The sequence below is a fragment of the Podarcis tiliguerta genome (genome assembly GCF_965153285.1).
Source record: "Podarcis tiliguerta genome assembly, chromosome: 8".
In the NCBI taxonomy this organism is placed as follows: domain Eukaryota; kingdom Metazoa; phylum Chordata; class Lepidosauria; order Squamata; family Lacertidae; genus Podarcis; species Podarcis tiliguerta.
The window spans coordinates 84096413-84123874 of NC_139541.1; the positions used below are offsets into that span (position 1 = coordinate 84096413).

The window sequence follows — 27462 nt, forward strand, 5'->3', positions numbered from 1 at the left end:
CCCCTTGTTCGCTTGGATTTGTTCATCCAATATGTTTGTTTCTTACTTAGAGCTCATGACTGTGCTCGTAGCACAATACATCGTCTTCGGGGACAATTAAACGTTGCTTTTGGTAACGAACCGCCGTTCGTTTGCAAATGTTAACACACTGGCAGAAAATGGGGAAGAAACCCAGGTGCCAAATGAGGAAAGAGGAAAGGCTATGTGCCTGAAAAATACAGAATGAGGTTATTGGGCTTGTCGCAGGAAAACCCCCCCCCCAATCATTCAGTTTGTACAAACTTCACACACAGTCACACTCACACACTACATACGCTACGCTTCTGTTATAAATTCATAGAAAATCAACCATACATCGGATCTGCACCGTTCCACTTTTATTTTACTCCATGAAGGAAGGACTACAAAATGGGGAAAGGTTTGATACAGGGCAGCCATAATCCCTTGAGCATACCAACACATACACAGGAGCCCTGCCCAGTTGGCATGACAACCTTGATGGTCCCAGACAGAAGACCATCAAGGACACAACGGACTTGCATATGGGAGTGGATTCAGCACGGACTGCAACAAAGGACAATAGTCAGCTCTTCCCTCTGGAGGCAGGAAACTGCCAACTCCCCTCTGTCACCTGGAAAGTACTCATGGGGAGGGGGAGGGGGGAACCGGCCAGGTGACAAGACACTCAGGTTACCACCACAACTCCTCCCTCAACCCCTCCTTTCTGTGATGTATGCATGATGTTTCTGGGGGTGGTCTTGATCTACGGGGGGGAATTTCAAAAGTCTTTATAAGGCCTTGCACACCATTTTTCTGGGTCCCTCCTCTCTCCTGCAGGTGAGGGGAGCACCATGTTGCAACAGATCAATAAAGGCCAAGCCTACAGGCTGCTGTTTTGCTCCAAGTAATCCTGGTTGGTGTCTTTGTTTTTGTCCAAGGGAGCCCTCGGATTTTTCCGTTAACAGGCTGGACCTTGTTCCTTAAGGAAATATATTTATCGTAAGGACGCAAAGCAGAAGCACTCCAATGTACGTCTTTCAGGCTGACGGCTGACTTATAAACTCAGTTTCTTGCACAGACTGACCTTTGAATACCTCGCTGTGGGTTGTTCACAATGTGTGAGGGAAATTCAACCCCCAACATTCTTTTAACGGCGCATTTGCTTTTCCCTGTATCAGTCCTGCGTCAATAATGATAAGTCCTGCGAGTCTGACTCGCCAAAGCATTATTAAGGCTGCTCCCGCTCTTTGCGATGGAGAGAGCCTCGCAATGACGGTACTTCTGTGATGTCACAAAATTCGCAATTCGCCACCAGCCCAGCTGCCTCTTAAGTTCCTTCCTGGTTATAATTGCGCAGCTCAAGAAATGAAGGACTCAGCAGCATGTCATTCCCCCTACAAATTATTTATCATAGTTTTCACAGGGATGCTTTTATTTAAAAAAAAAATTAAAAAAATAACGTTTAAGTAACAGATGCGAGAAAAAGGTTTCGCAGCTCAGTAACATGACAATATGAGCAACAGGAAATTAGCAACGGTTGCCGGAGTCGTCATTTGCCAAACAGATGAATGCAATAATAATTACGGTTTTTATGCAGAGCGAAATTGAAAGAGACATAAGAAGCCTCAGAGCAGAAAACCGCCAGCCGTCACCGGAGGCTGCTGTTCATCAAGTGAGAGCGTGGCTCTGTCGAGGTCAGGTCTGTCCACCCTGTAGACCCTGGCTTAAAATTTACAGATTGTTCCCTATTGAAGGAGAATTATATGAAGATGATGTATAGATGGTACACAACACCAGTGCAGTTAGGGAAAATGTACAAAACTAGCTCAAATATATGTTGGCAGTGTAAGAAAAAGGAGGGGACATTTTATCATATGTGGTGGGATTGTAAGGTAATTAAAAAAATTTGGGAAATGATTTACAACAAATTGAAGAAAATGTTCCGTTTAACATTTGTTAAAAAACCCGAGGCAATAATAATAATAATAATAATAATAATAATAATAATAATAATAATTTATTTATACCCCCGCCCATCTGGCTGAGCTTCCCCAGCCACTCTGGGCGGCTTCCAACAAAATGCAGTGGTACCTCGGGTTAAGTACTTAATTCGTTCCAGAGGTCCGTTCTTAACCTAAAACTGTTCTTAACCTGAAGCACCACTTTAGCTAATGGGGCCTCCTGCTGCCGTCGCACCACTGGAGCACAATTTCTGTTCTCATCCTGAAGCAAAGTCCTTAACCTGAAGCACTATTTCTGGGTTAGCAGAGTCTGTAACCTGAAGTGTCTGTAACCTGAAGCGTATGTAACCCAAGGTACCACTGTATTAAAATACAGTAATGCATCAAACATTATAAAGCTTCCATGAACAGGGCTGCCTTCAGATGTCTTCTAAAAGTCTGGTAGTTGTTGTTCTCTTTGACATCTGGTGGGAGGGCGCTCCACAGGGCGGGCGCCACCACCAAGAAGGCCCTCTGCCTGGTTCCCTGTAACCTCACTTCTCACAGGGAGGGAACCACCAGAAGGCCCTCGGCGCTGGACCTCAGTGTCTGGGCAGAATGATGGGGGTGGAGACGCTCCTTCAGATATACTTCAGAAAGTCTTGGTGTGAAATCCTTCTGTGAAATCCACATGAAAGGTTAACAGCCCTCTGTGCCCCCCCCCCCCCCAGGATCTGGCATTCAAAGATATACTGCCCCTAAACATGGGTGCTCGTTTTGCTACTGTGTCTCCCTCAACCGTTCCTCAAACGACTGCTTTCAATACGGCTGCTTGGAGCAGGACTTAAACGAACATCATCCGATAGCTGGAAGCGATTTAGACCCCAAAGAACCAGAATTCTGGCACCTAATTAAAAATAAATTGCAGACAGCATGGTCTCTTGGCTTATTTGTGCATGTTACGAAATGGCTTGCTGGGGGTGGGAAGCTGCAGAAGCCCTCTCCTTCTTCAGGCTCTTGATCTTTGGACCAAGCGGGTCTTCAGAGAGAGGACTACTCCCTGTTGGTCGCTTGAGCACCCGAAAAAGAGTGTCGAGAGCTGGAAAGGAACAAGGTGAGGAGAAGGGGCCTTTCCTCCCGCTTGCTCAGCTGACAAAATATTGCCACCCCCTTCCTAATGGTTCACAAGGACCTGGGAGCTCCCAGCCAGCCCCCTTCCAGGACATTGGATGCAAGAGATATCTGGGGAGAGGCTTCAAACCACTGCCTTCTTCCCAGCCCACCAGAGTCCGGGAAGGAAAGGAGGAGACCCAGCGAGACGGGCCTGTTACTCTCTTTTGCCCAAGCCAGCATTCAGCATCCCCTCCCTGCCCTCCTTTGCAAGAAGAGAACACAACACGGTAAGAGCGACGCCTGTTTTGCAGGACCATTTCATTGCAATATTTGGCAACGCGTCCAGTGTTTCCCAAAATGTGACGGCCTCTGTATAACTGTCACAACGACCCTGTAAGGTAGGCGTCGTTTATAATGCCCCCGTTTTGCAGCTTGTGGGAAGGCACAGAGAATGGGGGTTCAGCGGGATGGACGCCGAACCCTTATACATTTTAATGTATTTTTAATCTTTGTTGGAAGCCGCCCAGAGTGGCTGGGGAGACCCAGCCAGATGGGTGAGGTACAAATAAATTATTATTATTATTATTATTATTATTAGGCCACCCGGCAAATCCCCAGTTTAGCAACTGCATCCTGAACGGCAGGCGGTCTCTGGGGGCTTGTTTCTCAAGCCACCCCCTTTTTTTCCCTGGAAAAAAAATTATGCAAGGGACATGTTAATCTGTCCATTTTGGGTTTCTCCTTTTCCCAATCTTAAATTCCACGCTGCACGTTTCCAAATCGGTTCGAGGGTTTTACTTTAAGGCCTCCCGACAGTTCGTCAGCATTTTCCTGCTACACACCTTTCCGTATGCAGTTGTATGCCTAATAAACACAATTTTTGCAAAGCGATTTCCCTTAATGCAATGCGTTCCTGCGTGTTATTTGCCCGGACAAATGCATTTCCGTGCACAATTCAGGTCCTGGTATATGTAATTTTGTACATGAGACTTGGCTGAGGAACTATGATGAAAAATTCAGAGAAGGGTGACTTGTGATGGTTGGTTTGGCTTTGGTTTGTGATTTTTTCCAGAAAGGGTGAATTGGGCAGGTCCACCTTTAATGCAAACTGATTTTAATTTTGTCTCCATTGTTACTGGATGCAGATACAGTGGTACCTCGGGTTAAGAACTTAATTCGTTCCGGAGGTCCGTTCTTAACCTGAAACTGTTCTTAACCTGAAGCACCACTTTAGCTAATGGGGCCTCCCGCTGCTGCCGCCGGAGCACGATTTCTGTTCTCATCCTGAAGCAAAGTTCTTAACCCGAGATACTATTTCTGGGTTAGTGTAGTCTGTAACCTGAAGCGTATGTAACTGAAGCGTATGTAACCAGAGGTATCACTGTACTGGAAATGACCACATTTCCCCTGTATATGAAACACCTTGTTCCATAGACAGCCAGGGCCTGGGTTCAAATCAACAATCAGCCCCAAAGCTCCCTCTCCCTCTCTGCCTCACCTACCTCTACAGGGCTGTTGGGGTGATTAAATGAGGAGGGGGAGAACCAGGAATGCCACTTTTAATTCCTTGGAGAAAAAGTTGGGATATACAGTCATACCTCGGGTTACAGCCGCTTCAGGTCGTGTTTTTTAGGGTTACGGACCGCCGAAACCCAGAAGTACCCTAATGGGTTACTTTTGGGTCGCACATGCGCAGAAGCGCTAAATCGCGCTTTGCACATGCGCAGAAGCACTGAATCACAACCCGTGTGTGCACAGATGCGGGTTGTGAACGCTGCAGGCTGTGAACGTGGATCCCTCATGGATCACGTTCGCAACCCGAGCATCCACTGTAAATTTCATCCACAGCCTGCTGTATCCATGCAACACAAGCATTTTTCAGACCAGCCACCAGCATTGCTCAGCAGAGAGCTCCAAAATGAGGAACAGATTGTAAGAAAAGTACCTACTAGGATGTGTTAGAATTTAGGCATTTTGTTTTCAGCAAAAACCCACTAAACCGGGGTCAGCAACCTTTTCCAGCCGTGGGCCGGTCCACTGTCCCTCAGACCATGTGGGGGGGGGGCAGACCATATTTTTTTTGGGGGGGGGAATGAACGAATTTCTATGCCCCACAAATAACCCAGAGATGCATTTTAAATAAAAGGACACATTCTACGATTTAATAAAAGGACACATTCTACTCATCACGATTTAAATCACTAGTCAGTAAAACTTGATTTAAATTTTTTTTTTACAGAAAGACCGGCTGTACAGCATTTTTATACAACCCACTGTACAATACCAACTCAGCTCAGGAATACCAACAGTATGTTAGGTGCCACGTTGTAATCGATTATAGTATGTTAGATTTCATATTGTACACAAGTCCAGATTATCCTTATTGTAAAAAACAACAACACTCCAATTTTGGAAATTGGGTGCATGGTTGGAGCAGAACTCTTGCTTGAATTGTACAACTGAATTCGCAGGTCTGTGACTGAATCCTGCCCCAAACAGTGACTTTCTGGAAGTGCTCTTAAAGGTAAAGGTAAAGGGACCCCTGACCGTTAGGTCCAGTCGTGGCCGACTCTGGGGTTGCTGCGCTCATCTCGCTTTACTGGCCAAGGGAGCCGGCGTACAGCTTCCAGGTCATGTGGCCAGCAGGACTAAGCCGCTTTTGGCGAACCAGAGCAGCGCACGGAAACACCGTTTACCTTCCCGCCGGAGTGGTACCTATTTATCTACTTGCACTTCATGCTTTTGAACTGCTAGATTGGCAGGAGCTGGGACCGAGCAACGGGAGCTCACCCTGTCGCAGGGATTCGAACCGCCAACCTTCTGATCGGCAAGTCCTAGGCTCTGTGGTTTAACCCAGAGCGCCACCCACGTCCCTTCTTTTACTTCTGTGTAAAAGTGCGTAGGATTGGGAGGGGAGAGGTTATCATGGCTCCATCTCAGCAAAACCCTGAGGAATGTATCAGGTCGGTGGCAGATCTTTTCTTGTAACACAGATATGGAAGGAGAGGCGCTGTCTCTCTGCAAAGCAGCACAAAGCCATGGCCTGGGCTGATTCTGAAACAGCTCTGCAATGCTCGCCACAGCTCTCAAAACATAGTCCAAGTATGCAGTCATCAAAGCACCCCTATAAATAAGTGGCAGTATCATCACTGTTATCGTCGCTGACTCTTTTTTAATGCTCAGGATAGGAGTTGGAAGATTCAGCTCAGAGAAAAAGAAGGATTTTCCCCCCATTTTTTCATTATTAATGTTGCAATACATATATAAGGGACACGGGTGGCGCTGTGGGTTAAACCACAGAGCCTAGGACTTGCCGATTAGAACATCGGCGGTTCGAATCCCCGTGATGGGGTGAGCTCCCGTCGCTCTGTCCCTGCTCCTACCAACCTAGCAGTTCGAAAGCACGTCAAAGTGCAAGTAGATAAATAGGTACTGCTCTGGTGGGAAGGTAAACAGTGTTTCCGTGCGCTGCTCTGGTTCGCCAGAAGTGGCTTAGTCATGCTGGCCACATGACCCGGAAGCTGTACGCCGGCTCCCTCGGCCAATAAAGCGAGATGAGCGTCGCAACCCCAGAGTCGGCCACGACTGGACCTAATGGTCAGGGGTCCCTTTACCTTTATCTTTACATATATGAAATCTTTACATAATGATACATATACATTATATCCGTAAATTCACATTTTCACATTTCATTATGTACCAACATTTATCCAATTCTCATTTCTTGCCCAGTGTCTTCCCTCCACCCATGGAATCATTATTATTATTATTATTATTATTAATCTGTCAAGTATGCTTTAGTTCGGTCCCTGGATTGCAGGGGTTGGACTAGATGACCCTCGGGTCCCTGCTGTGCTTCTATGATCCTTCCTGGAAGGAAGCATGGCTGCTCCTTCTTATCAGCTGCATCCTGCTAAGGAAGGGATCTGAGCCGAGAGATAGCTGGAGGTATCATAACTGGAACAAGGGTGAGGAGGCCTTGGAGACGGACCCCTCTTGTGGATTTCTTCACAAAGGCAGACACGGAGCAAAGACAGGCGTGTGTGACTTTGGAATGCTGCCTTGATTTTCCCGAAGATCATTAACAGCTGAATTCCTGCTACCTCCGCCTCTTCCCTGAGACGGGGCAGGATTGCCACATAGTCCCCGCATCCTTCGCAAGAAGGATGTTGCAAGACGCCTTTTCGCAACGCCCACCTTTACAGCGGCAGGAGGAATGGCATTATTGTTGAGATATGCGGGGAGCTCTCAGAGTTCGCGTGCGGCAACTCCCCATTCATTCTCTCATATATATATAAAGGTAAAGGGACCCCTGACCATTAGGTCCAGTCGTGGCCGACTTTGGGGTTGCGGCGCTCATCTCGCTTTATTGGCCAAGGGAGCCAGCGTACAGTTTCCGGGTCATGTGGCCAGCATGACTGAGCCGCTTCTGGCGAACCAGAGGAGCATACGGAAATGCCATTTACCTTCCCGCCAGAGTGGTACCTATTTATCTACTTGCACTTGGATGTGCTTTCGAACTGCTAGGTTGGCAGGAGCGGGGACCGAGCAACGGGAGCTCACCCCGTTGCGGGGATTCGAACTGCTGACCTTCTGATCGGCAAGCCCTAGGCTCCGCTCTGGTACTTCCGGGTTTTGGCGGGTCCGTAACCCAAAAAAACGCAACCTGAAGCGTCTGTAACCCGAGGTATGACTGTATTCATTTAGACAACCTTAAAATATCAATGACTTCTCTTCTTCTCTTTCCATGGTTCATTTTGCACGCCATAAATCCCTGCATATTTTATATAATAATAATAATAAATTTTTATTTGTACGCCACCCTCCACAGCCAGAGATGGGCTCAGGGCGGCTAACTTCATAAAAGTAACACAGTATACAAAGAACATTAGAACATAAGAACAGGCAATCAATTAATTAAAATACATCTTAAAATTAGTTCAGAGCAAATTAAAATCTGGACAGATGGCTGTCCACGGGTAAAATTGAGAGTGGTTAATATTCTCCAGGGCCAACTGTTACCACTTGTCTTATAAAGGACCTGTGAGCGGGCTAGGAGGCCTCTTTAATGCTTGTTCTTATACAGAAAGAAAAGAATCAGACTGAAAACCCTGACCAAAGGCCTAAACTAAACCATTCAGTATTCCATTATTACTTCCATCAGAACTGATTTACACTGTTGATTTTATCTTAATGCTGCCAATGTTTTCAAGTGTACACAATTTCCCCTTGTATAGTCGGTATACATCTTCCGATCTTCTTTAAATGAACGTTCTTCTTGTTCTCTTATTCTGTAAGTTAGATCTGCAAGCTGCTCATATTCCATCACTTTAAGTTCCCATTCTTCTTTGGCTGAGACTTCACTCAAGCTCCCCATTCATTGTCTTGTGGGCAGGAGAATTTTGTGAACCCACAATTCATCTCAGAATCATGGTGGATAAAAAGCAATGGTTTTTTTATTTTGATTTTTTTTAATCAGTTTTTTTAATTTAAATCGGATTTTTAAAATAAAATGCTTTTGGAGGAAAAATCTTTCTAAATATAGTTTTCTTTTTAGGTTACATTATAGTCCAAAGGCTATTCATCAGGAAGTAAGGATTTGTTTTAAGTTTTTCACGTGTGCTAAAACTCAGTCTGTTTTTTGTTTTTTTTTAATCGTTTAACTACATCAGTTAACAAACATGGAAACATATGCTATAATGTTATTGTTTTACTTGAATAAATTGTTATTAAGGAAATGATTATTTTTCTCCTTCCAATAAAGTACAGCAGAAAAGTTGTTGAAATATAAATAATTTCATAATTCCCTGTCTCTGTATTTCTAATAGTATAACCAAATCAGCAATTTTTGATATAACTGTAAAAACTACTCTGAAAAATTATTATTCCGAAAATGAAACCTTCATCTGGTTGCAAATACCAAGATTATACAGGGGAATCTCGGGTTGCGAACGTGATCTGTGCGGGAGGCACATTTGCAACCCGCAGTGCCGCGATTCAGCGCTTCTGCGCATGCGCAAAGTGCGATTTAGTGCTTCTGCGCATGCGCCGAAAGCCGGAAGAAACCCGTTCTGGTACTTCCGGGTTTGGCGCGTCCATAACCTGAAAACACACAACCCGCAGCAATCGCAACCCGAGGTATGACTACCAGCAAGAATGAGTCTTTCTGTAAAAAGATGATTGAAATGACGTCTTACTGACTAGTGATTTAAATCAAGTCTTCCTGACTAGTGATTGAAATCGTGATTGAAATCGATTTGATTTAAATCAAATCCACGCTGGTCAGAATCAAACACACTGTTAAGTTGTGGGTGAACATATCAGACGACACAGCAATTCTTCAGAACAGCTCTTGTTTATTCACAGGCCAGAACAGAACTGAACTGAAGGGTTCAGCCAGCCTGCTTATATAGAGCTCCACTACAACGCAACAGTAACCATTTTCTGTAACTATCCAATCACTGAACGTCACTTTCAATCCCTTATTTGCATATGTGGACCTGAGTGAAAACTATCTACAGTATCCCCCTGCTGGCCCAGGGTGAGAACTTCAGTACATAACACACACACACCCAAATACTGCGCTGACTTGTGTTATCCCCACCGCAAAATGCTCCCCTCTTTCCAACTCTGTCTTGAACCCCCTGCAGCTCTGCGGTCAAAGGAATAGAGGATGGGCAAAGTGGAAGACGTGGTCCTCACCTCCCAGGTGCCCAGCGAGAGCATCCCCTTACTTGGCCACGCCCTGCCCAGCCCCACCTACCTGAGCCAGGAGGAGGTGGTACAGCAGGCGGGGGCTGCCCCCTGGCCGGGCGTCCGCAAGGCCCTGCTCTGCCTCCTGGGGGCGCTGTTCGCCTGCCTGCTCGCCCTGGCCGTCCTCCTCTTGGTCACGATGCCACGGCCGCGGCCACCCTTGGTCTGGTGGCAGAAAGCGTCCTTCTACCACCTGCCCGCGGCCTCCTTCCCGGATTCCGACGGCGATGGGCAAGGGGACCTGGAAGGTAAGGAGGCCAGGAGGGTTGTGGTTTTTATTTTTAAAAATTGCATTTTCAAAAACAGGAATGGAGAGCATATTTAACCCCCTCCGCTCCTCCTGTCCCACTTAAAACTTCGTACCAAATACAGAATGTATACATATACCAAATGACTTCCCTTCCACCTGGTTTCTTTTCTTTTCTGCTACTCCGCGTAATCCATCTTTTTAATCATCCAATTTGTTACCATTTAAATACTCTCTTTCAGCTCTGCTGGATTTACTGGAGACTTGCTAAGCAGTGGCGTAGCGTGGGAGGTGCAGGGGGGGCCGGCCGCAACATTTGGGGGTTAGGGTTAGGGGGCGCAAATCCACGGGTTAGGGGGCGCAAATTACTTGCCTTGCTCCGGGTGCCGGCAACCCACGCTACGCCACTGTTGCTAAGCTAGGTATTTGTCTAGATTGGTTCTTAAAATAGTCAATTGCCCATTCCACCTTATATTCTTTATCTTCGTTTTCTCTTACCCTGTTCGTCAGACCAGCCATATTCAAACATTTCGCACTGCCAATTCGTCCTTAGTGGGTACTAGACTTGTTCTTCGCCTTTGGGCCAATAAGGCTGTAGCTGAGGAGGTGGCGCATAGTAATAAACTCTTTTGCTTTTTTGGGAACCAAGAGGAAAAGCTCAGGTGTTCTGGGAAAATGTTTTTTTTTTTAGTTTTTTTTAATTCATTCTATATGGTTTCCCAATATTCCTTAATTACTTTACAGGACCACCACATGTGGTAAAGGGATTCCTCAATTTCATTACACTTCCAAAATAGACCTTTTACTTTTTTTAAAGATATTTTCACCAATCTAAAAGGTGAAGGGACCCCTGACCATTAGGTCCAGTCGTGGCCAACTCTGGGGTTGCGGTGCTCATCTCGCTTTCTTGGCGAAGGGAGCCGGCATTTGTGCGCAGACAGCTTCCAGGTCATGTGGCCAGCAGGACTAAGCCGCTTCTGGCGAACCAGAGCAGCGCATGGAAACACCGTTTACCTTCCCGCTGGAGTGGTACCTATTTATCTACTTGCACTTTGACGTGCTTTCGAACTGCTGGGTTGGCAGACACAGGGACCGAGCAACGGGAGCTCACCCCATCGCAGGGATTTGAACCACTGACCTTCTGATCAGCAAGTCCTAGGCCCTGTGGTTTAACCCACAGCGCCACCCATGTCCCAATCTGGTGGGTGTTAAATACCATCTGTTGGCCATTTTCATAGAGTTTTATTTTATTGCACGACATGCCAGGAAATTCATATTTATTTCCCACAACTTTCCCCATAATTCGTAACCAATATAGTGACCCACATCTTGTGCCCACTTAATCATGCTTGATTAAAATTGGGGCAAGAGGGGTGTTAGTCGTGGGGTGGAGTCTAAGCAGTGACTCTGCCTCTCCCCGCTTCTTCTCCCTCAAGGTGTGAGACGTCAGCTGGACCGGATCCTAGCCTTCTCCATCCAGGCCTTGGTGCTGGGCCCAATCCTCGAGACTGACCTTGCCAATCTGAGCAGGATCCTACCTGCCTATGGGTCTCAGGATCAGCTGGAAGCCCTAGTGGATGTTGGGAAGAAGGAAGGTATGAAGGGGGGGTTACAGTTCAGTGGCAGAGGTAAAGACCTAGATCAGGGGTCATGAAATATACTCAGAGTCGCAAAGTGATTTCATGCTCTTTATTCAGCTCATAGTGGTGAGGAGGAATGAATGAAAGTCCCCTCAAAGTATCTGCTTTATATACCTTATTTACACAATGGGCTGCACATGATTGGCTAATTCCGGAATTCTACTGTAAGCCACTCAGGTTGTGGATTCACTTATATCTGGAGCATGATTGGGTGGTTCCTGCCAACCAATCATACTGCTGCATTGTTCTAGGACCAATCAGACTGCTGCAATTTGGATCCTATTGTTCTAGGACCAATCAGACTGCTGCAGTTTGGATCCTATTCAACTCAGTACATAACAGGTCAGCAACCTTTTTCAGCCGTACGCCGGTCAATTGTCCCTCAGACCATGTGGTGGGCTGGACTATATTTTGAAAAAATAATAATGAACAAATTCCTATGCCCCACAAATAACCCAGAGATGCATTTTGAATAAAAGGACACATTCTACTAATGTAAAAACATGGTTGCCTACCCCGTCCTAGATTCATAGCATTGGTGCTGACCTTTAAAGCCCTAAACGGCCTCAGTCCAGTATCACTGAAGGAGCGTCTCCACCTCCATCGTTCAGCCCAGACACTGAGGTCCAGCTTCAAGGGCCTTCTGGCAGTTCCCTCACTGCAAGAAGTGAGGTTACAGGAAAGCAGGAAGAGGGCCTTCTCGGTGGTGGCGCCCGCCCTGTGGAACGCCCTCCCACCAGATGTCAAGGAAATAAACAACTACCTGACTTTCAGAAGACATCTGAAGGCATCCCTATTTAGGGAAGTTTTTTAATGTTTAATGCTGAATTGTGTTTTTAATATTCAGTTGGGAGCTGCCCAGAGTGGCCGGGGAAACCCAGCCAGATGAGTGGGGTATAAATAATAAAACATCATCATCATCATTATTATTTTTATTATTATTATTATTGAATTGTAGTTAGAAGGGACCCCTGTGGGTCATCCAGCCCAACCCCCTGCCATGCAGAAATCGCAGCTAGAGGAGGTGTCCATCTGACCTCTGCTTAAAAACCTCCACTGAAGGAGAGTCCTGCCTGAGACCCCGCAGGGCCTCTGCCAGTCAGAGCAGGCCATGCTGGTGGACCAAGGGGCCCTGATGCCACAGAAAGCAGCTGAGCTTCTGGTGCCCACAGACAGGGCCTGTTTCAAGGCAGGAAATGGCAGGTTGCAGTTCTTCAAGTACAATCTTGCCCCACACCTGATGAGGTTATTGTGCTGCAACTTCTAGGCTGCATCAACAGAAGTCCTAGTGTCCAGATCAAGGGGGATAATAGCCCTCCTCTCTTCTGCCTTGGTCAGGACACACTTGGGGTCCTGTGTCCAGTTCTGGGTGCCACAGTTTAAGAAGGATGTTGACAAGCTGGAAGGTGGGCAGAGGAGGGCAACCACGTCTTGATGATGATGATGATAATGATGATGATAATAATTTACTATTATTTGTACCCCGCCCATCTGGCTGGGTTTCCCCAGCCACTCTGGGCGGCTTCCACAAAGACCAAAAATACACTAAGATGTCACACATTAAAAACTTCCCTGAACAGAGCTGCCTTCAGATGTCTTCTGAATGTCAGGTAGTTATTTATCTCTTTGACATCTGATGGGAGGGCGTTCCACAGGGCGGGTGCCACCACCAAGAAGGCCCTCTGCCTGGTTCCCTGTAACTTGGCTTCTCTCAGTGAGGGAACCACCAGAAGGCCCTCGGAGCTGGACCTTGGTGTCCGGGCAGAACAATGGGGGTGGAGACGCTCCTTCAGGTATACCTGGCCAAGGCCGTTTAGGGCTTTAAAGGTCAACACCAACACTTTGAATTGTGCTCAGAAACATACTGGGAGCCAATGTAGGTCTTTCAAGACCGGTGTTACATGGTCTCAGTGGCCGCTCCCAGTCAGCTGTCTAGCTGCCGCATTCTGGATTAGTTGCAGTTTCTGGGTCACCTTCAAAGGTAGCCCCACGTAGAGCGCATTGCAGTAGTCCAAGCGGGAGATAACCAGAGTATGCACCACTCTGGCAAGACAGTCTGTGGGCAGGGGGGGGGGTCTTATCCTGTGTACCAGATGGAGCTGGGAGACAGCTGCCCTGGACACAGAACTGACCTGTGCCTCCATGGACAGCTGTGAGTCCAAAATGACTCCCAGGCTGCGCACCTGGTCCTTCAGGGACAGAGTTACCCCATTCAGGACCAGGGAGTCCTCCACACCAGGCCGCCCCCTGTCCCCCAAGAACAGTACTTATGTCTTGTCAGGATTCAACCTCAATCCATTAGCTGCCATCCATCCTCCAATCGCCTCCAGACACTCACACAGGACCTTCACTGCCTTCACTGGTTCTGATTTGAAAGAGAGGTAGAGCTGGGTCTTCAAACTTCAGAGGAAGAGTTGAGGGAGTTGGGAATGTGTAGCCAGGAGAGGAAAAGACAGAGAGGAGATATTTTAGCCACCTTCAAATATCTGAAGAGTGGTCACATGGAAGATGGAGCAAGCTTCTTACCTGCTCCTCCAGAGGAGAGGACTTGAATAAACAGATTCAAATTACAAGAAAGCAGATTCCGATGAAACATTAGGAAGAACTTTTCTTAGGGTAAGAGCTGTTCAACATAGGCCTCAACTTCACTGGAGATTTGCAAGCAGCGGTTGGGTGGCCATGATTCTATTATTTTTGCCTTTCCCCATTCCAACCCCCCTCTCCTCCAACCACCCAGGACTCCGAATTTTGCTTGAACTCCCAGTCTGGGAAGAGGAGCTGGACACACCTGCAAAGCACAACCGGACACACCAGCACCTCAAGGTATGTGGTTGTCGTTCCTCCTCAAAGTCTGGCCACGTTTGCCCAGTATTCAGCTGCCAGGGCAGGAGACTGCTGATGTCGGTTTGCTTAAATTCTGAAATAAACTTCAAGCCTGGTTGGAATTCACAGACTTTGGCCCAGAAACCTTTCTTCTGATCCCAGATGTGCAGAGGTTGGTGGTGGTGCATAAGAAACTAAGAACAGCCTGCAGGATCAGGCTAGTGACCTATCTGGTCCAGAACCCTGTTCTCATAGTAGCCAACCAGACGCACATTATGGGAAACCTGCAGGCAGGAGTGCAAGATCTGGTCTGCCCCACAGAGGACCTTAAGGTCCAGGAAGTTTAAAGGTCCCAGGCCCTAAGGAAGTTAGATTATCCTCCACCAGGGCCAGGGCCTTCTCAGTGATGGCTCCGACCTGGTGGAATGCTCTGTCCCATGAGACCAGGGCCCTGCAGGATTTAACCTCCTTCTGCAGGGCCTGTATTCAGAGCTATTCTGCCTGGCCTTTAATTGAACTTAGCTTGATCTTTTATTCCCCTTCCTTCCTTCCTTCCTTCCTTCCTTTCCCCCTTTTTATGAAGATTCCCCGCTCTGGGATCCCACAGCTAATTCTCCCCTGGTCTCCTCACCGGCCCAAATAGGACTAACTTAGCCAGCTAGCCCTGGTGATCATCTAATGTTTATTGGATGGATTTCCCCTCCTAAATTGATTTTTGAATTCTGAATTTATTATTCACGTTTTATACTGTATTTTATGCTGTTTTTTGATGCATCAATTATGTGTTTTAAATTTTTTGTTAGCTCTCCTGAGCCCGGTTTTCTGAACCAGGAAGGGCGGGGTATAAATAAAAAAATATTATTATTATTATTTATAAAAGCCCTCTCCTCTCTTGCGGTTTCCAGATTCAGAAGCATTGCTGCCTCCAACCATAAAGGCAGATTATAGCTGTCCTGTCTAGTAGCCATCCATAGCCCTCTCCTCCTCCCTGGCTTTGCCAAATCCTCTTTTAAAGCCATCCAGGTTGGTGGCCATAATTGCTTCCTGTGGCAGGGAGTTCCACAGATTAACTACACTTGCTTTTCCCCTCAAAGCTGAAAACTCCCAAATGATGCCACCTTCTCCCCCCCGCCCCAATCATTTTGGTGAACCTTTTACAGCTATACAATGTCCGTTTTGAGGCAAGGTTCATCCAGTGCCAGATTTACGTAGAAGGTAAACAAGCTATAGCTTAGGGCCCCACTCTCTTAGGGGCCCCAAAAAAATGCAAAGGAAAAAAAAACCTGGATGTACATTTCCAAAATATAAGATAAAATAACAAATAAAATAAAACCTACCTACAGCAACAGTTTTTTGTGTTGTGTAGGCTCCTATGATGTAAATAATGGCCCCCACCCGCTAGCCTGCTCCCTAAAATATCACTGCTTTGCTCATTTCTATATACAGTGGTACCTTGGTTTTCAAACTTAATCCATTCCGGCAGTTCGTTCCAAAACCAAAGGGTGCTTTCCCATGGAAAGTAATGCAAAACAGATTCATCCATTCCAGACTTTTAAAAACAACCCGTAAAACAGCAATTTAACATGAATTTTCCTATCTTAATTGTATTTCAGTTCAACAATTACTTGGATAAAATACATATTTTGTTATGTGCAAATGGCTTTAGGTACCTATTAGGTCCATCAATTACCATATAGCGTATCTTTTAACACACAAAAAACAGAGACAATTTGTTGTTGGCAAAGGACAGCTGGACATATAAAGGGCCCCATTACTTTCAGCAGCTTAGGGCCTCATCAGACTTAAATCCAGCCCTGGGTTCATCCTTTACGTGCACAGAGACACCTTGTGCCCAAGCCAGGGGCCACACTTGTCTCGAATCCGGCCCTTGCTCTCAAGACGCAATATTCCGAGTTGACATGCTCTTGGGCTGAGCCGTGAGGGGTCCTGGCATGTTCACTTCTGTGCAAAGCACATTAACTGAGAAGTCAGTCCCTCTGTCTCAAAGTGGGTCTTATTCCCAGCTGAGTGAGCCTGGGATTTCTGCAGCCAACTTCCCGCCTCCTTTTGACCCTGCAGGGGGCGTTCCAATTCTGGCAGGCTCTGGGGGTCCACGGATTCCTGGTGGGCAAGGATCCGGCCTGGCATCTGGAGGCGGTAAGAGCGGTGCCACCCAGTGGTGTTTTATTTACTTGTTTGAAATATTCATATACCACCCTTTCTTATCGAATCCCAGACCGACACTTTAAAAAACCAAAAACTTAAATAAAGCACTTGGGGAAGTTTGTGGGTAAGCAGCAGGTCACCTGTGTTGTGTGCAGAAGCTGCCAAGTTCAAACCCCACTGGCAGCTGGCAGCATCTCCTGGTAGGGCTAGAAACCCCTTGCCTAAAATCCTGCAGAGATGCTGCCAGTCCGTGTAGACAATATCAAGCTTGTTGTTGAGTTGTTTAGTCGTGTCCGACTCTCCGTGACCCCCTGAACCAGAGAATCATAGAATCATAGAGTTGGAAGAGACCACAAGGGTCATCGAGTCCAACCCCCTGCCAAGCAGGAAACACCATCAGAGCACTCCTGACATATGGTTGTCAAGCCTCTGCTTAAAGACCTCCAAAGAAGGAGACTCCACCACACTCCTTGGCAGCAAATTCCACTGTCGAACAGCTCTTACTGTCAGGAAGTTCTTCCTAATGTTTAGGTGGAATCTTCTTTCTTGTAGTTTGTATCCAGAGCACACCAGGCACTCCTGTCTTCCACTGCCTCCCGCAGTTTGGTCAAACTCATGCTGGTAGCTTCGAGAACACTGTCCCACCATCTCGTCCTCTGTCGTCCCCTTCTCCTTGTGCCCTCCATCTTTCCCAACATCAGGGTCTTTTCCAGGGAGTCTTCTCTTCTCCTGAGGTGGCCAAAGTCTTGGAGCTTCAGCTTCAGGTTCTGTCCTTCCAGTGAGCACTCAGGGCTGATTTCCTTCAGAATGGAGAGGTTTGATCTTTTTGCAGTCCGTGGGACTCTCAAGAGTCTCCTCCAGCACCAGAATTCAAAAGCATCCATTCTTCGGCGATCAGCCTTCTTTATGGTCCAGCTCTCACTTCCATACATCACTACTGGGAAAACCAGAGCTTTAACTATACGGACCTTTGTTGGCAAGGTGATGTCTCTGCTTTTTAAGACGCTGTCTAGGTTTGTCATCTCTTTTTCATTGGCCCCTCTAGCCAACACGATGCCTCTATGGCAGGCACCCCCAAACCTGGCCCTCCAGCTATTTTGGGGACTACGATTCCCATCGTCCCTGACCACTGGTCCTGTTAGCTAGGGATGATGGGAGTTGTAGTCCCAAAAGAGCTGGAGGGCCAAGTTTGGGGATGCCTGCTCTATGAATAAAGAAAAGGGAAAAAATTCTAGAATGCCCCCTTTGCAATGCACATTTGTAGGTATACTGAGGAATCTAAGGTGTGTTGTTGATTGGAACTGCAGTCGGGTGCCTGAGCTTTCCCTCTTAGGATTGATGAACCCCAAATATGTGGGTGTATGATACTGTCTTCTGTGTGGCTTGATTGCAGGTGCTGGATGCCTGGAGTGAGCTGGGCGCTCAAACGAAGCCAGATCGGGGGCAGGAGAAGTAAGTGAGGGGTCAGTGTCCTATGGGGGGGTTCTCTGATCTTTTCTTTTCTTTTCTTTTAAATAATTCGCCTTTCTTGATTTAAAATATCATCTTACATATATGTTACAAATAGTTACAACAAAATTAAACACGAAATTGTAAGAGAAAAAAAGATAAAAAAGCAAAAGAGAGTTAACAATAAGAAATGAACATTGGTTATAACATCGTGTCTTATCTAATAGAGTCTTCTGAAAGAAATTTCCAACCATTCTCATCGTACTTTTTCTATTATCTTAATTTTGTCACACAGTTTGTTTTATAACTTTTCCTGTATATTTTTCTAGTATGTTTATTCCATTTGTTTATTATATACAAGTAAGGGACGCGGGTGGCGCTGTGGGCTAAACCACAGAGCCTAGGACTTGCCGATCGGAAGGTCAGCGGTTCGAATCCCCGCAACGGGGTGAGCTCCCGTTGCTCGGAAGCTCCCGTTGCAGCCGTAATTGAATACATAAGCAGTGGTCTTGTATTTTGCTTTATTTCTATGGGCAGTTTTCCTAGAAGGAAAATCTCCGGCCTTTTTGAAAAAGTAAATTAAAATAATTTCTTAAATTCATCATATATTTTATTCTCTGATCTTTTCAATTTCCTTTCCCCCAGACCCTCCTTAGTCCAGGGTCTGCAAGGACCTCTGGTGGCAGGACTGGGGAATGCAAGCAGTCCCAAGGCATTGGAGAATCTGAAGTTTGGGGGGGGCTGGGGGTTTGCCCTTTTATTGGGTACTTTACGCATCACCCCAATATCTGAGTGGCAAGACATTCCAGTGCTTGGCCAGGGTTCAGTTTCATAGGAATGAAGAACAGCAGATACTGTCGTGTCCTTAGGATATATTTACTCATCTATGAAACCTGGGCATAATACATCAACATTAAGCATAGCCTCCATTTCTCAGATGAAAATAGGGACATCCTATTCCATAATAAAAGGGATGCGGGTGGCGCTGTGGGTTAAACCACAGAGCCTAGGACTTGCCGATCAGAAGGTCGGCGGTTCGAATCCCCGCAATGACGGGGTGAGCTCCCGTTGCTTGGTCCCTGCTCCTGCCAACCTAGCAGTTCGAAAGCACATCAAAGTGCAAGTAGATAAATAGGTACCACCCTGGCGGGAAGGTAAACGGCGTTTCCATGCGCTGCTCTCGTTCGCCAGAAGCGGCTTAGTCCTGCTGCCCACATGACCTGGAAGCTGTACGCCAGCTCCCTCGGCCAATAAAGCGAGATGAGCGCCGCAACCCCAGAGTTGGCCACGACTGGACCTAATGGTCAGGGGTCCCTTTACCTTTAAGGAAAAGCAGGACATTCCGGGATCAAATCAGAAACCAGGACGGCTTCTGTAAATCCAGGACTTTTCCTGGAAAATAGGGGTGGGGTGGGGGGGTCTGCATTAATTGCTTCTACATTAGTTGCAGCTTTAGGTCCAGCACAGAGCTAGCAGGTCTCTGTGTCTCCAGCTTCCAGCCTATTTCCATCCATTAGCCTGGAAGGCTCCCTCACATAGTTGCAACCTAGCTCATTCTTTTGTGATGCTGATGAGGACACTGAGGTGGCCAGCCCAGGTAAGGACCTTACAAAAAACTTGTGCGGCCAGCCAAGCAGCCTCCTCCAATAGATTCCAACCAGCACTGGGCACAGGACTCCAAGGACTGGAAGGTACTCGGGGCATCATCTAGACTGACCCTGAAATACACGTCATTCGTCCCAAACGCATTGCACATAGTTAGCCGGGAGATGCGATGTCCATCTTTTATTTAGAATTCATTCGGATTGGTTTGTAGGGAGGTCATATGACATCACATTGCCATCTTGCACTTTGCAATGCATTCATGTTCCAGTGGCCCCCGCCCTGTGGAACGCCCTCCCATCAGATGTGAAGGAAAAAAGCAGCTATCTTATCTTTAAAAGACATCTGAAGGCAGCCCTGTTCAGGGAAGTTTTTAATATTTGATGCTGTATTGTTTTTAACACTCGATTGGGAGCAGCCCAGAGTGGCTGGGGAAACTCAGCCAGATGTGCGGGGTAGAAATAAAAAATTATTATTATTATTATTATTAGGTGGGATTCAAACGCATACCAGCAATTCAGGCTGCACGGTTACAGCCGATCTGCTGCTCTTGCACAACAAACCCACTTCCCCTTTAAAAAGAAAAGCAGGCTTTTCGCAATGAGGAAGCCATGGCAAAACGCACTGGGAAATGATGTGTTATAGCCGGACATAACATTGTATAACCCCCTTGGTGCATGCACCATAAGCAGGTCATCTGGAAGCAACCCCTGCCGTGTCCCTTACTGCAAAAAAAAGTCTTGTGTCTGTGCTGGTCCCAGGTGGGGGGGTTACCATGTGGCGTGGTCTGAGTCTGCTCCTAGGTCAAGGGTATGGAGGCTGTCCGTCAAGGGTGAAGCGGGGTCCAAGGCAAGGAGCCGGGTGTGGTCAGGAACTCTGGAAGAGCAGGACAGGGTGCCAGGAGGAACAGGTTACCTGCGATGTTGCTCCCGCAACCTGGGACTGGGGCTGGCCAGCTTTTATCTGCCCCGAGGCCTAGGGCGGCCCCGATCCTCAGGTGACTCGCCTCTCCTGGCCTGGAGGCGAGCCCTCCTCCTGCAGGAACTTAGTTCCCTCCGCCTCTCTGCCCTGAGCCTCTGCAGCTCAGGAGAGGCTGGAGGATTACCGGACCCAGAGGCAACTTCACCTTCCCCTGACGGGGCTGGGAGAGGAGCACCTGCAGGCAATGGGTCCTCCATCACCTCTGGAGCCAGAGTGGATTCAGCTGGTGTCTGCTCCTGAGGATCCGGCACAGGTGAGGGCCCTTCAGGTTCAAGCCCCTGCCGCAGCTCAGCCGGCCCTGGAGGCGGGGACTCCTGTGCAGGCTGGGATTCCTCCGGTTCAGCCTCTGAATCGGATTCCCAGGCCATCACAGCGTCGAAGCAGCAAGCATTTGAAACCTGCAATTCAGCACACGCCCTGCAAAACAGTGGCAGGGTTAATTTCACATGCATCTCTTTTAGGGTCCTGATTGTCCTGGACGAGAGCGAAAGATGCAACATTTCTTGCCGGGTGCCTGACAGCGTCATCCTCAGCTGCCGTCTGCTGGGAGCCGAGAAGAACCTGACTGCCCAAGGACTGGCGCAACGGGTGGAAGGGGCCTTGGGGCACCCGCAGGTGCCCTGGCCCGGCTGGATGGTGAGGAGGGACTTTGCTTGGGCTGCGTGAAACTTCTCTGGTGCAAGCTGCTTTTTGAATTATTATTTTTTAAAAAATATTTGGTTTTTCAGATTTTTCACATATCCAACCTAAAAACAAAATTACAAGGAATCTCTTGGGCTTCCCTCCTTCCCTTTGTGGGTGCTATTGTCAATCATTTCCTCCTGCGTCTTTTATAATAATCCAAATATTTTATCTCTCCATTGTATCCAATGTTCACCATTAAACTACAAGTGGCATTCCAATCTTACTAACGATTTTAACTGTTTACAATGGTCTTGAAGGTAAGTTATAAATTTCCCCCATTCCTTATTAAAATGTTGGTTTTCCTGATTTCTGATTCTTCCAGTCATTTTAGCCACGTTGGCAAAGTCCATCAATTTGATCTGCCATTCCTCTCTGGTAGGGACTTCATATTCTTTCCATCTCTGGGCAAGTAATATCTGTGCAGCCGTGGACACATAGATAAATTGTATTTTCTGCTCCCTTGGGATTTCAGCACCTGGAATTCCTAAAAGGAAGGCTTATGTTTTTTTTTTTAGAAAAGGTTATTTTAAACATTTGTTTCAACTCATTATATATCATTTCCCAAAATCCTTTTACTACCTTAAATTTCCACCACATATGACAGAAGGTGCCTTCTTTCCCCTTATATTTCCAGCATACATTTGACTCGGTTTTATACATTTTTCCTAATTTACTAGGAGTTAAATACCAACGGAACATCGTTTTCATATAATTTTCTTTCAACCTGTAATATGCTGTGACTTTTAAATCCCAATTCCATAACTTCTTCCACGCTGTAACTTGTATATTGCACAAGCAGCTTGTAATCTACAATTCTACGAAAGGATTTGTTGTGCCGAGAAGGCACCCAAATAATCCCTTGTGACAAAAGATAAACCAGTAAACGAGTCACGGCCTCGGTTTGGGGTCCACATCCTTTTCTGTTCTCTGTTTCTCTCTCTCTTCCAGGTGCCATGGGATTCCCCACTGAAGGCCAGCTTGGGGCAGATGTTGGGAGTTCTCCAGCTCACCCTTCCAGGAGTCGCGCTATTGCAAGGTGGCAAAGGATCCCCTGTTCCACTGCAGAATGCGTCCACGGTGAGACACAGACCATTGTCTCACACTTGGCGAAGGGCTTTAGCTCAGACGCGGGTGGCGCTGTGGGTAAAAGCCTCAGCACCTAGGGCTTGCCGATTGAAAGGTTGGCGGTTCGAATCCCCGTGGCGGGGTGCGCTCCAGTTGCTCGGTCCCAGTGCCTGCCAACCTAGCAGTTCGAAAGCACGTCAAAGTGCAAGTAGATAAATAGGGACCACTTACTAGCGGGAAGGTAAACGGCGTTCCGTGTGCGGCTCTGGCTCTCCAGAGCAGTGATGTCACGCTGGCCACGTGACCCGGAAGTGTCTCCGGACAGCGCTGGCCCCCGGCCTCTTGAGTGAGATGGGCGCACAACCCTAGAGTCTGTCAAGACTGGCCCGTATGGCCAGGGGTACCTTTACATTTAAAGCATGTCCGCTGGATTGAATCCCCAGAATTAATTTATTTATTTATTACATGTCTCAAACGTTCAGTGAGTTAGAATAGAATAGAATTTATTATTAAATTATTATTATTAAATTTATAAATTTATTATTTATACCCCGCCCATCTGGCTGGGCTCTGGGCGGCTTCCAACAAAATATTAAAATACAGGGGTCTGTTAAACATTAAGAGCTTCCCTAAACAGGGCTGCCTTCAGATGTCTTCTAAAAGTCTGGTAGTACTTCTTCTCTTTGACATCTGCTGGGAGGGCGTTCCACAAGGCGGGGGCCACCACCGAGAAGGCCCTCTGTCTGGTTCCCTGTAACTTGGCTTCTCGCAGTGAGGGAACTGCCAGAAGGCCCTCGGCGCTGGACCTCAGCATCCGGGCAGAACGATGGGGGGTGGAGATGCTCCTTCAGGTATACTGGAGTTTGGGGACTTCCCCTGCTTGTGAAGACAGGCTCTGGCAGATGGACCAGTTGAAATCAAGAGGGGGGTCCAATGCAGAAAAAGGTGGGTTTTGCACAAGCTGTAATGGGTGGGCGGGTGTGGGGGACTCCCTGGTCCTGAATGGGGTAAATGAGCCCCTGAAGGACCAGGTGTGCAGCCCGGGAGTCATTTTGGACTCACAGCTGTCCATGGAGGCGCAGGTCCATTCTGTATCCAAGGCAGCTGTCTCCCAGCTCCATGTGGAACGCAGGATGAGACCCTCCCTGCCCGCAGACTGTCTTGCCAGAGTGGTGCATGCTCTGGTTATCTCCCGCTTGGACTACTACAATGCGCTCTACGTGGGGCTACCTTTGAAGGTGACCCGGAAACCACAACTAATCCAGAATGCGGCAGCTAGACTGGGGACTGGGAGTGGCCACTGGGATCATATAACACCGGTCCTAAAAGACCTACATTGGCTCCCAGTACGTTTCCAAGAACAATTAAAAGTTTTGGTGCTGACCTTGAAAGCCCTAAGCGGCCTCAAAGGCCCAGTATACCCGAAGAAGAGTCTCCACCCCCATCGTTCTGCCCGGACACTGAGGTCCAGCGCCGAGGGCCTTCTGACAGTTCCATCCCTGCAAGAAGCCAAGTTACAGGGAACCAGACAGAGGACCTTCTCAGTGGTGGCACCAGCCCTGTGGAACACCCTCCCGTCAGATGTCAAGGAAATAAACAACTATCTGACTTTTAGAAGACAGCTGAAGGCAGCCCTGTTTAGGGAAGCTTGTAACGTCTGGTGTTTTATTGTATTTTTCATATTTTGTTGGAAGCTGCCCAGAGTGGCTGGGGAAACCCAGCCGGATGGGCGGGGTATAAATAATAAATTATTATTATTATTATTATTATTATTATTATTATTAGAAGTCAGGAGCTGATGAGGAAGGGAGCCCATTTAGGCGAAGCAAATGTCTTGCTATGCTTTACTTTGGACCACATCAGTGAGGCTGAGGGGGGTGGTCTGGGCATCCCAGGACCTCCATCCACACTGTGCCCCACCAAGGTCACTTTGCTGCTGCTAACCAGTGCTGGAGGCAGCAGTGTCCAGCTACCAGTCCCCTTCCTCATTTCACAACAACCCTGTGAGGAATGCTAGGCTGAGCGGCAGTGACTGGTCCAATGTCACCCAGTGAGCTTCATGGCTGGCAGGGGCGGTGGGATTCAAACCCCACTCTCACCCCGTCCTAGTCTGACACTCGAACCACTACACCATGCTTCCTCTCAATCATCCTGTAGGGCTGTGAGTGTGCCCTCTCTGAAACTCTGGAGATTTGCACTTGCCACTTGCCCTGCGCCCCAACCTAAAAAGGTAAAGGGACCCCTGACCATTAGGTCCAGTCGTGGCCGATTCTGGGGTTGCGGCGCTCATCTCGCTTTATTGGCCGAGGGAGCCGGCGTACAGCTTCCGGGTCATGTGGCCAGCATGACTAAGCCGCTTCTGGCGAACCAGAGCAGCGCACGGAAACGCCGTTTACCTTCCCACCAGAGCGGTACCTATTTATCTACTTGCACTTTGATGTGCTTTCAAACTGCTAGGTTTGGCAGGAACTGGGACCGAGCAACGGGAGCTCACCCCGTCACGGGGATTCGAACTGCCGACTGTGGTTTAACCCACAGCACCACCCGCGTCCCTCGCGCCCAAACCCTTAAGTACGCCCATATCTCCTGCTGGATTCAGACTCAGAGGCTGAACCTGTGGAATCCCAGCCTGCACAGGAGTCCCCGCCTCCAGAACCAGCTGAGCAGGGGCTGGGGCCTGAGCCTGAAGGGTCCTCACCTGTGCCGGATCCTCAGGAGCAGACACCAGCTGAATCCGCTCTGGCTCCTGAGGGGATGGAGGACCCATTGCCTGCAGGTGCTCCACTCTCAGCCCCGTCAGAGGAAGCTGAGGTTGCCTCTGGGTCCGGAAACCCTCCAGCCCCTCCTGAGCTGCAGAGGCTCAGGGGAGAGGCGGAGGGAACTAAGTTCCCGCAGGAGGAGGGCTCGCCTCCAGGCCAGGAGAGGCGAGTCACCTGTGGACCGGGGCCGCCCTGTGCCTCGGGGCAGATAAAAGCCGGCCAGACCCAGTCCCAGGTTGCGGGATAAACATTGTTGGTAGCCTGTTCCTGCCTGTACCCTGTCCTGCTCTCAGTGGCGTAGCGTGGGGGGTGCAGGGGGGTCGGCCGCACTGGGTGCAACATCGGGGGGGGGCACACTCGCACTCGCAGTGCTAAAATCCATGGGTTAGGGGGTGCAAATTACTTGCCTTGCCCCGGGTGCTGACAACCCACGCTACGCCACTGCCTGCTCTTCTGCCAGAGTTTCTGACCCCACCAGACTCCCTGCCTTGGACCCCGCTTCAGCTTTGACGGATAGCCTCCATACCGCACCCTCGACCTGGACGCGGACCTCGCCGCACGGTTAACCCTCGGGACCAGCACACTGGGTGGGTCAGTGGTCTGAGGCTGCTTTCTGTGCTCTCTCCATTAGGAAGGAAGCTCTGACCGGGCTCTGCTGGAGAACCTGCATCGCTCTCTCCTCACTCTGCACGCCACCTCGTTCGCTCTACACGGCGTCGATTACATCCCTCTGCCCCTTGCCGGCCACTCGGAGGACGTCTTCGCCTTTCTCCGCCCCGGATCCTGCTCCGCAATCCTGGTGGTCTTGAACCTGGGACCACGGCCCCTCCAGCTCAGCCTAAGCCAGCTCAACTTCCTGGTTCCTGCCAAGGTCCTCTTCAGCACCCACCCTGAGCCCCAGCGCGAGAGCAACGTGGACCGAGTGAGGCTGACACCACACCAAGCTGTCCTCCTCCAAGTGCCCAGAGGACGCGGGCCGTGATTGGCTGCCACGGAATCCAGTCCACACAGCTGGCAGCCAATGGGACGCAGAAGGAACTCTTATTGGCCGCTCGGCCGCCCTGCTATCGAGCAATGGAAGAGAGGCTCCTCTCCCATTGGATATTGTAACTGATGCATATACATACCGTATTTTTTGCTCTATAAGACTCACTTTTCCCCTGCTAAAAAGTAAGGGGAAATGTGTGTGCGTCTTATGGAGCGAATGCAGGCTGCACAGCTATCCCAGAAGCCAGAACAGCAAGAGGGATTGCGGCTTTCACTGCACAGCGATCCCTCTTGCCGTTCTGGCTTCTAAGATTCAGAATATTTTTTTTCTTGTTTCCCTCCTCCAAAAACTAGGTGCGTCTTGTGGTCTGGTGCGTCTTATAGAGCGAAAAATACGGCACTTATAATGCAGATTGGTGAGACTCGGCCATGAGACCACTTTAATCAGACATGACTTCCCTGAAATTAGTCTGGGAAGTGTAGGGTGCTGAGAGGTATTAGGAGACACACACACACACACATTCCCCTGACAGAACTACAATTCACAGAATGGTTTTCAGGATCAATCCTTCTTCTCAGGGAACTCTGGGAATTGTAGTTCTGCGAGGGGAATAGGGGTCTATGGAGGACTTTCAGCACTCTTAAACTACAGTTCCCAGAAATTTAGGGGGTGGCAAGAAGCCATGGCTGTTTAAAGTGGCATCATAGTGTGCTTTAAATATATGGTACGACTCTGACCTGAGAATGATGGAATGCCATCCTCCTTTTGGCCACATTCATGTGGGCTAAAAAAACCCTGCCACTGTGCATTAAAATGAAATAAAGGAAATCTCCCAGATGTCTGCTTAGTTGGAGCCCTTGACTGTTGTAAAGAGTTATCCTAGACCTAGAACTTTACATGTAGGGTGTAAACAGGGCCTAGCATAAGGGGTTACCACAGACCCCAAATAAATGTGTCATGTGACGAGGTCAGGTTTCCTCTCGTGTGTGTGTTTTGTTGTTGTTTAGTCGTGTCCGCCTCTTCGGGACCCCCTGGACCAGAGCACGCCAGGCACTCCTGTCTTCCACTGCCTCCCGCAGTTTGGTCAAACTCATGCTGGTAGCTTCGAGAACACTGTCCAGCCATCTTGTCCTCTGTCGTCCCCTTCTCCTTGTGCCCTCCATCTTTCCCAACATCAGGGTCTTTTCCAGGGAGTCTTCTCTTCTCAGGAGGTGGCCAAAGTCTTGGAGCCTCAGCTTCAGGATCTGTCCTT

At 48.3% G+C, this 27462-nt stretch overlaps 1 protein-coding gene across 1 annotated transcript; it reads left to right on the forward strand.

Moving 5' to 3' along the window:
- The first annotated feature begins 3258 nt into the window (after nucleotides 1-3258).
- On the forward strand, nucleotides 3259-26436 carry LOC310684439 (amino acid transporter heavy chain SLC3A2-like). Its single transcript, XM_083455598.1, has 9 exons — nucleotides 3259-3340; nucleotides 9704-10054; nucleotides 11490-11648; nucleotides 14431-14516; nucleotides 16596-16673; nucleotides 18076-18134; nucleotides 21176-21350; nucleotides 22347-22475; nucleotides 25854-26436. Exons 2-9 carry the CDS (start codon nucleotides 9727-9729, stop codon nucleotides 26202-26204), a joined length of 1365 nt encoding a protein of 454 aa, XP_083311724.1. The 5' UTR covers nucleotides 3259-3340; nucleotides 9704-9726; the 3' UTR covers nucleotides 26205-26436.
- The last annotated feature ends 1026 nt before the right edge of the window (nucleotides 26437-27462 follow it).

What these genes read in the sequence shown, in the direction of transcription:
- LOC310684439 (XM_083455598.1), top strand. Translation starts at nt 9,727, where the DNA reads ATGGGCAAAGTGGAAGACGTGGTCCTCACCTCCCAGGTGCCCAGCGAG. An exon ending in GGATGTTGGGAAGAAGGAAG is followed by an intron (nt 11,649 to 14,430) that starts GTATGAAGGGGG and finishes CCAACCACCCAG; the next exon opens with GACTCCGAATTTTGCTTGAA. An exon ending in CGGCCTGGCATCTGGAGGCG is followed by an intron (nt 16,674 to 18,075) that starts GTAAGAGCGGTG and finishes GCTTGATTGCAG; the next exon opens with GTGCTGGATGCCTGGAGTGA.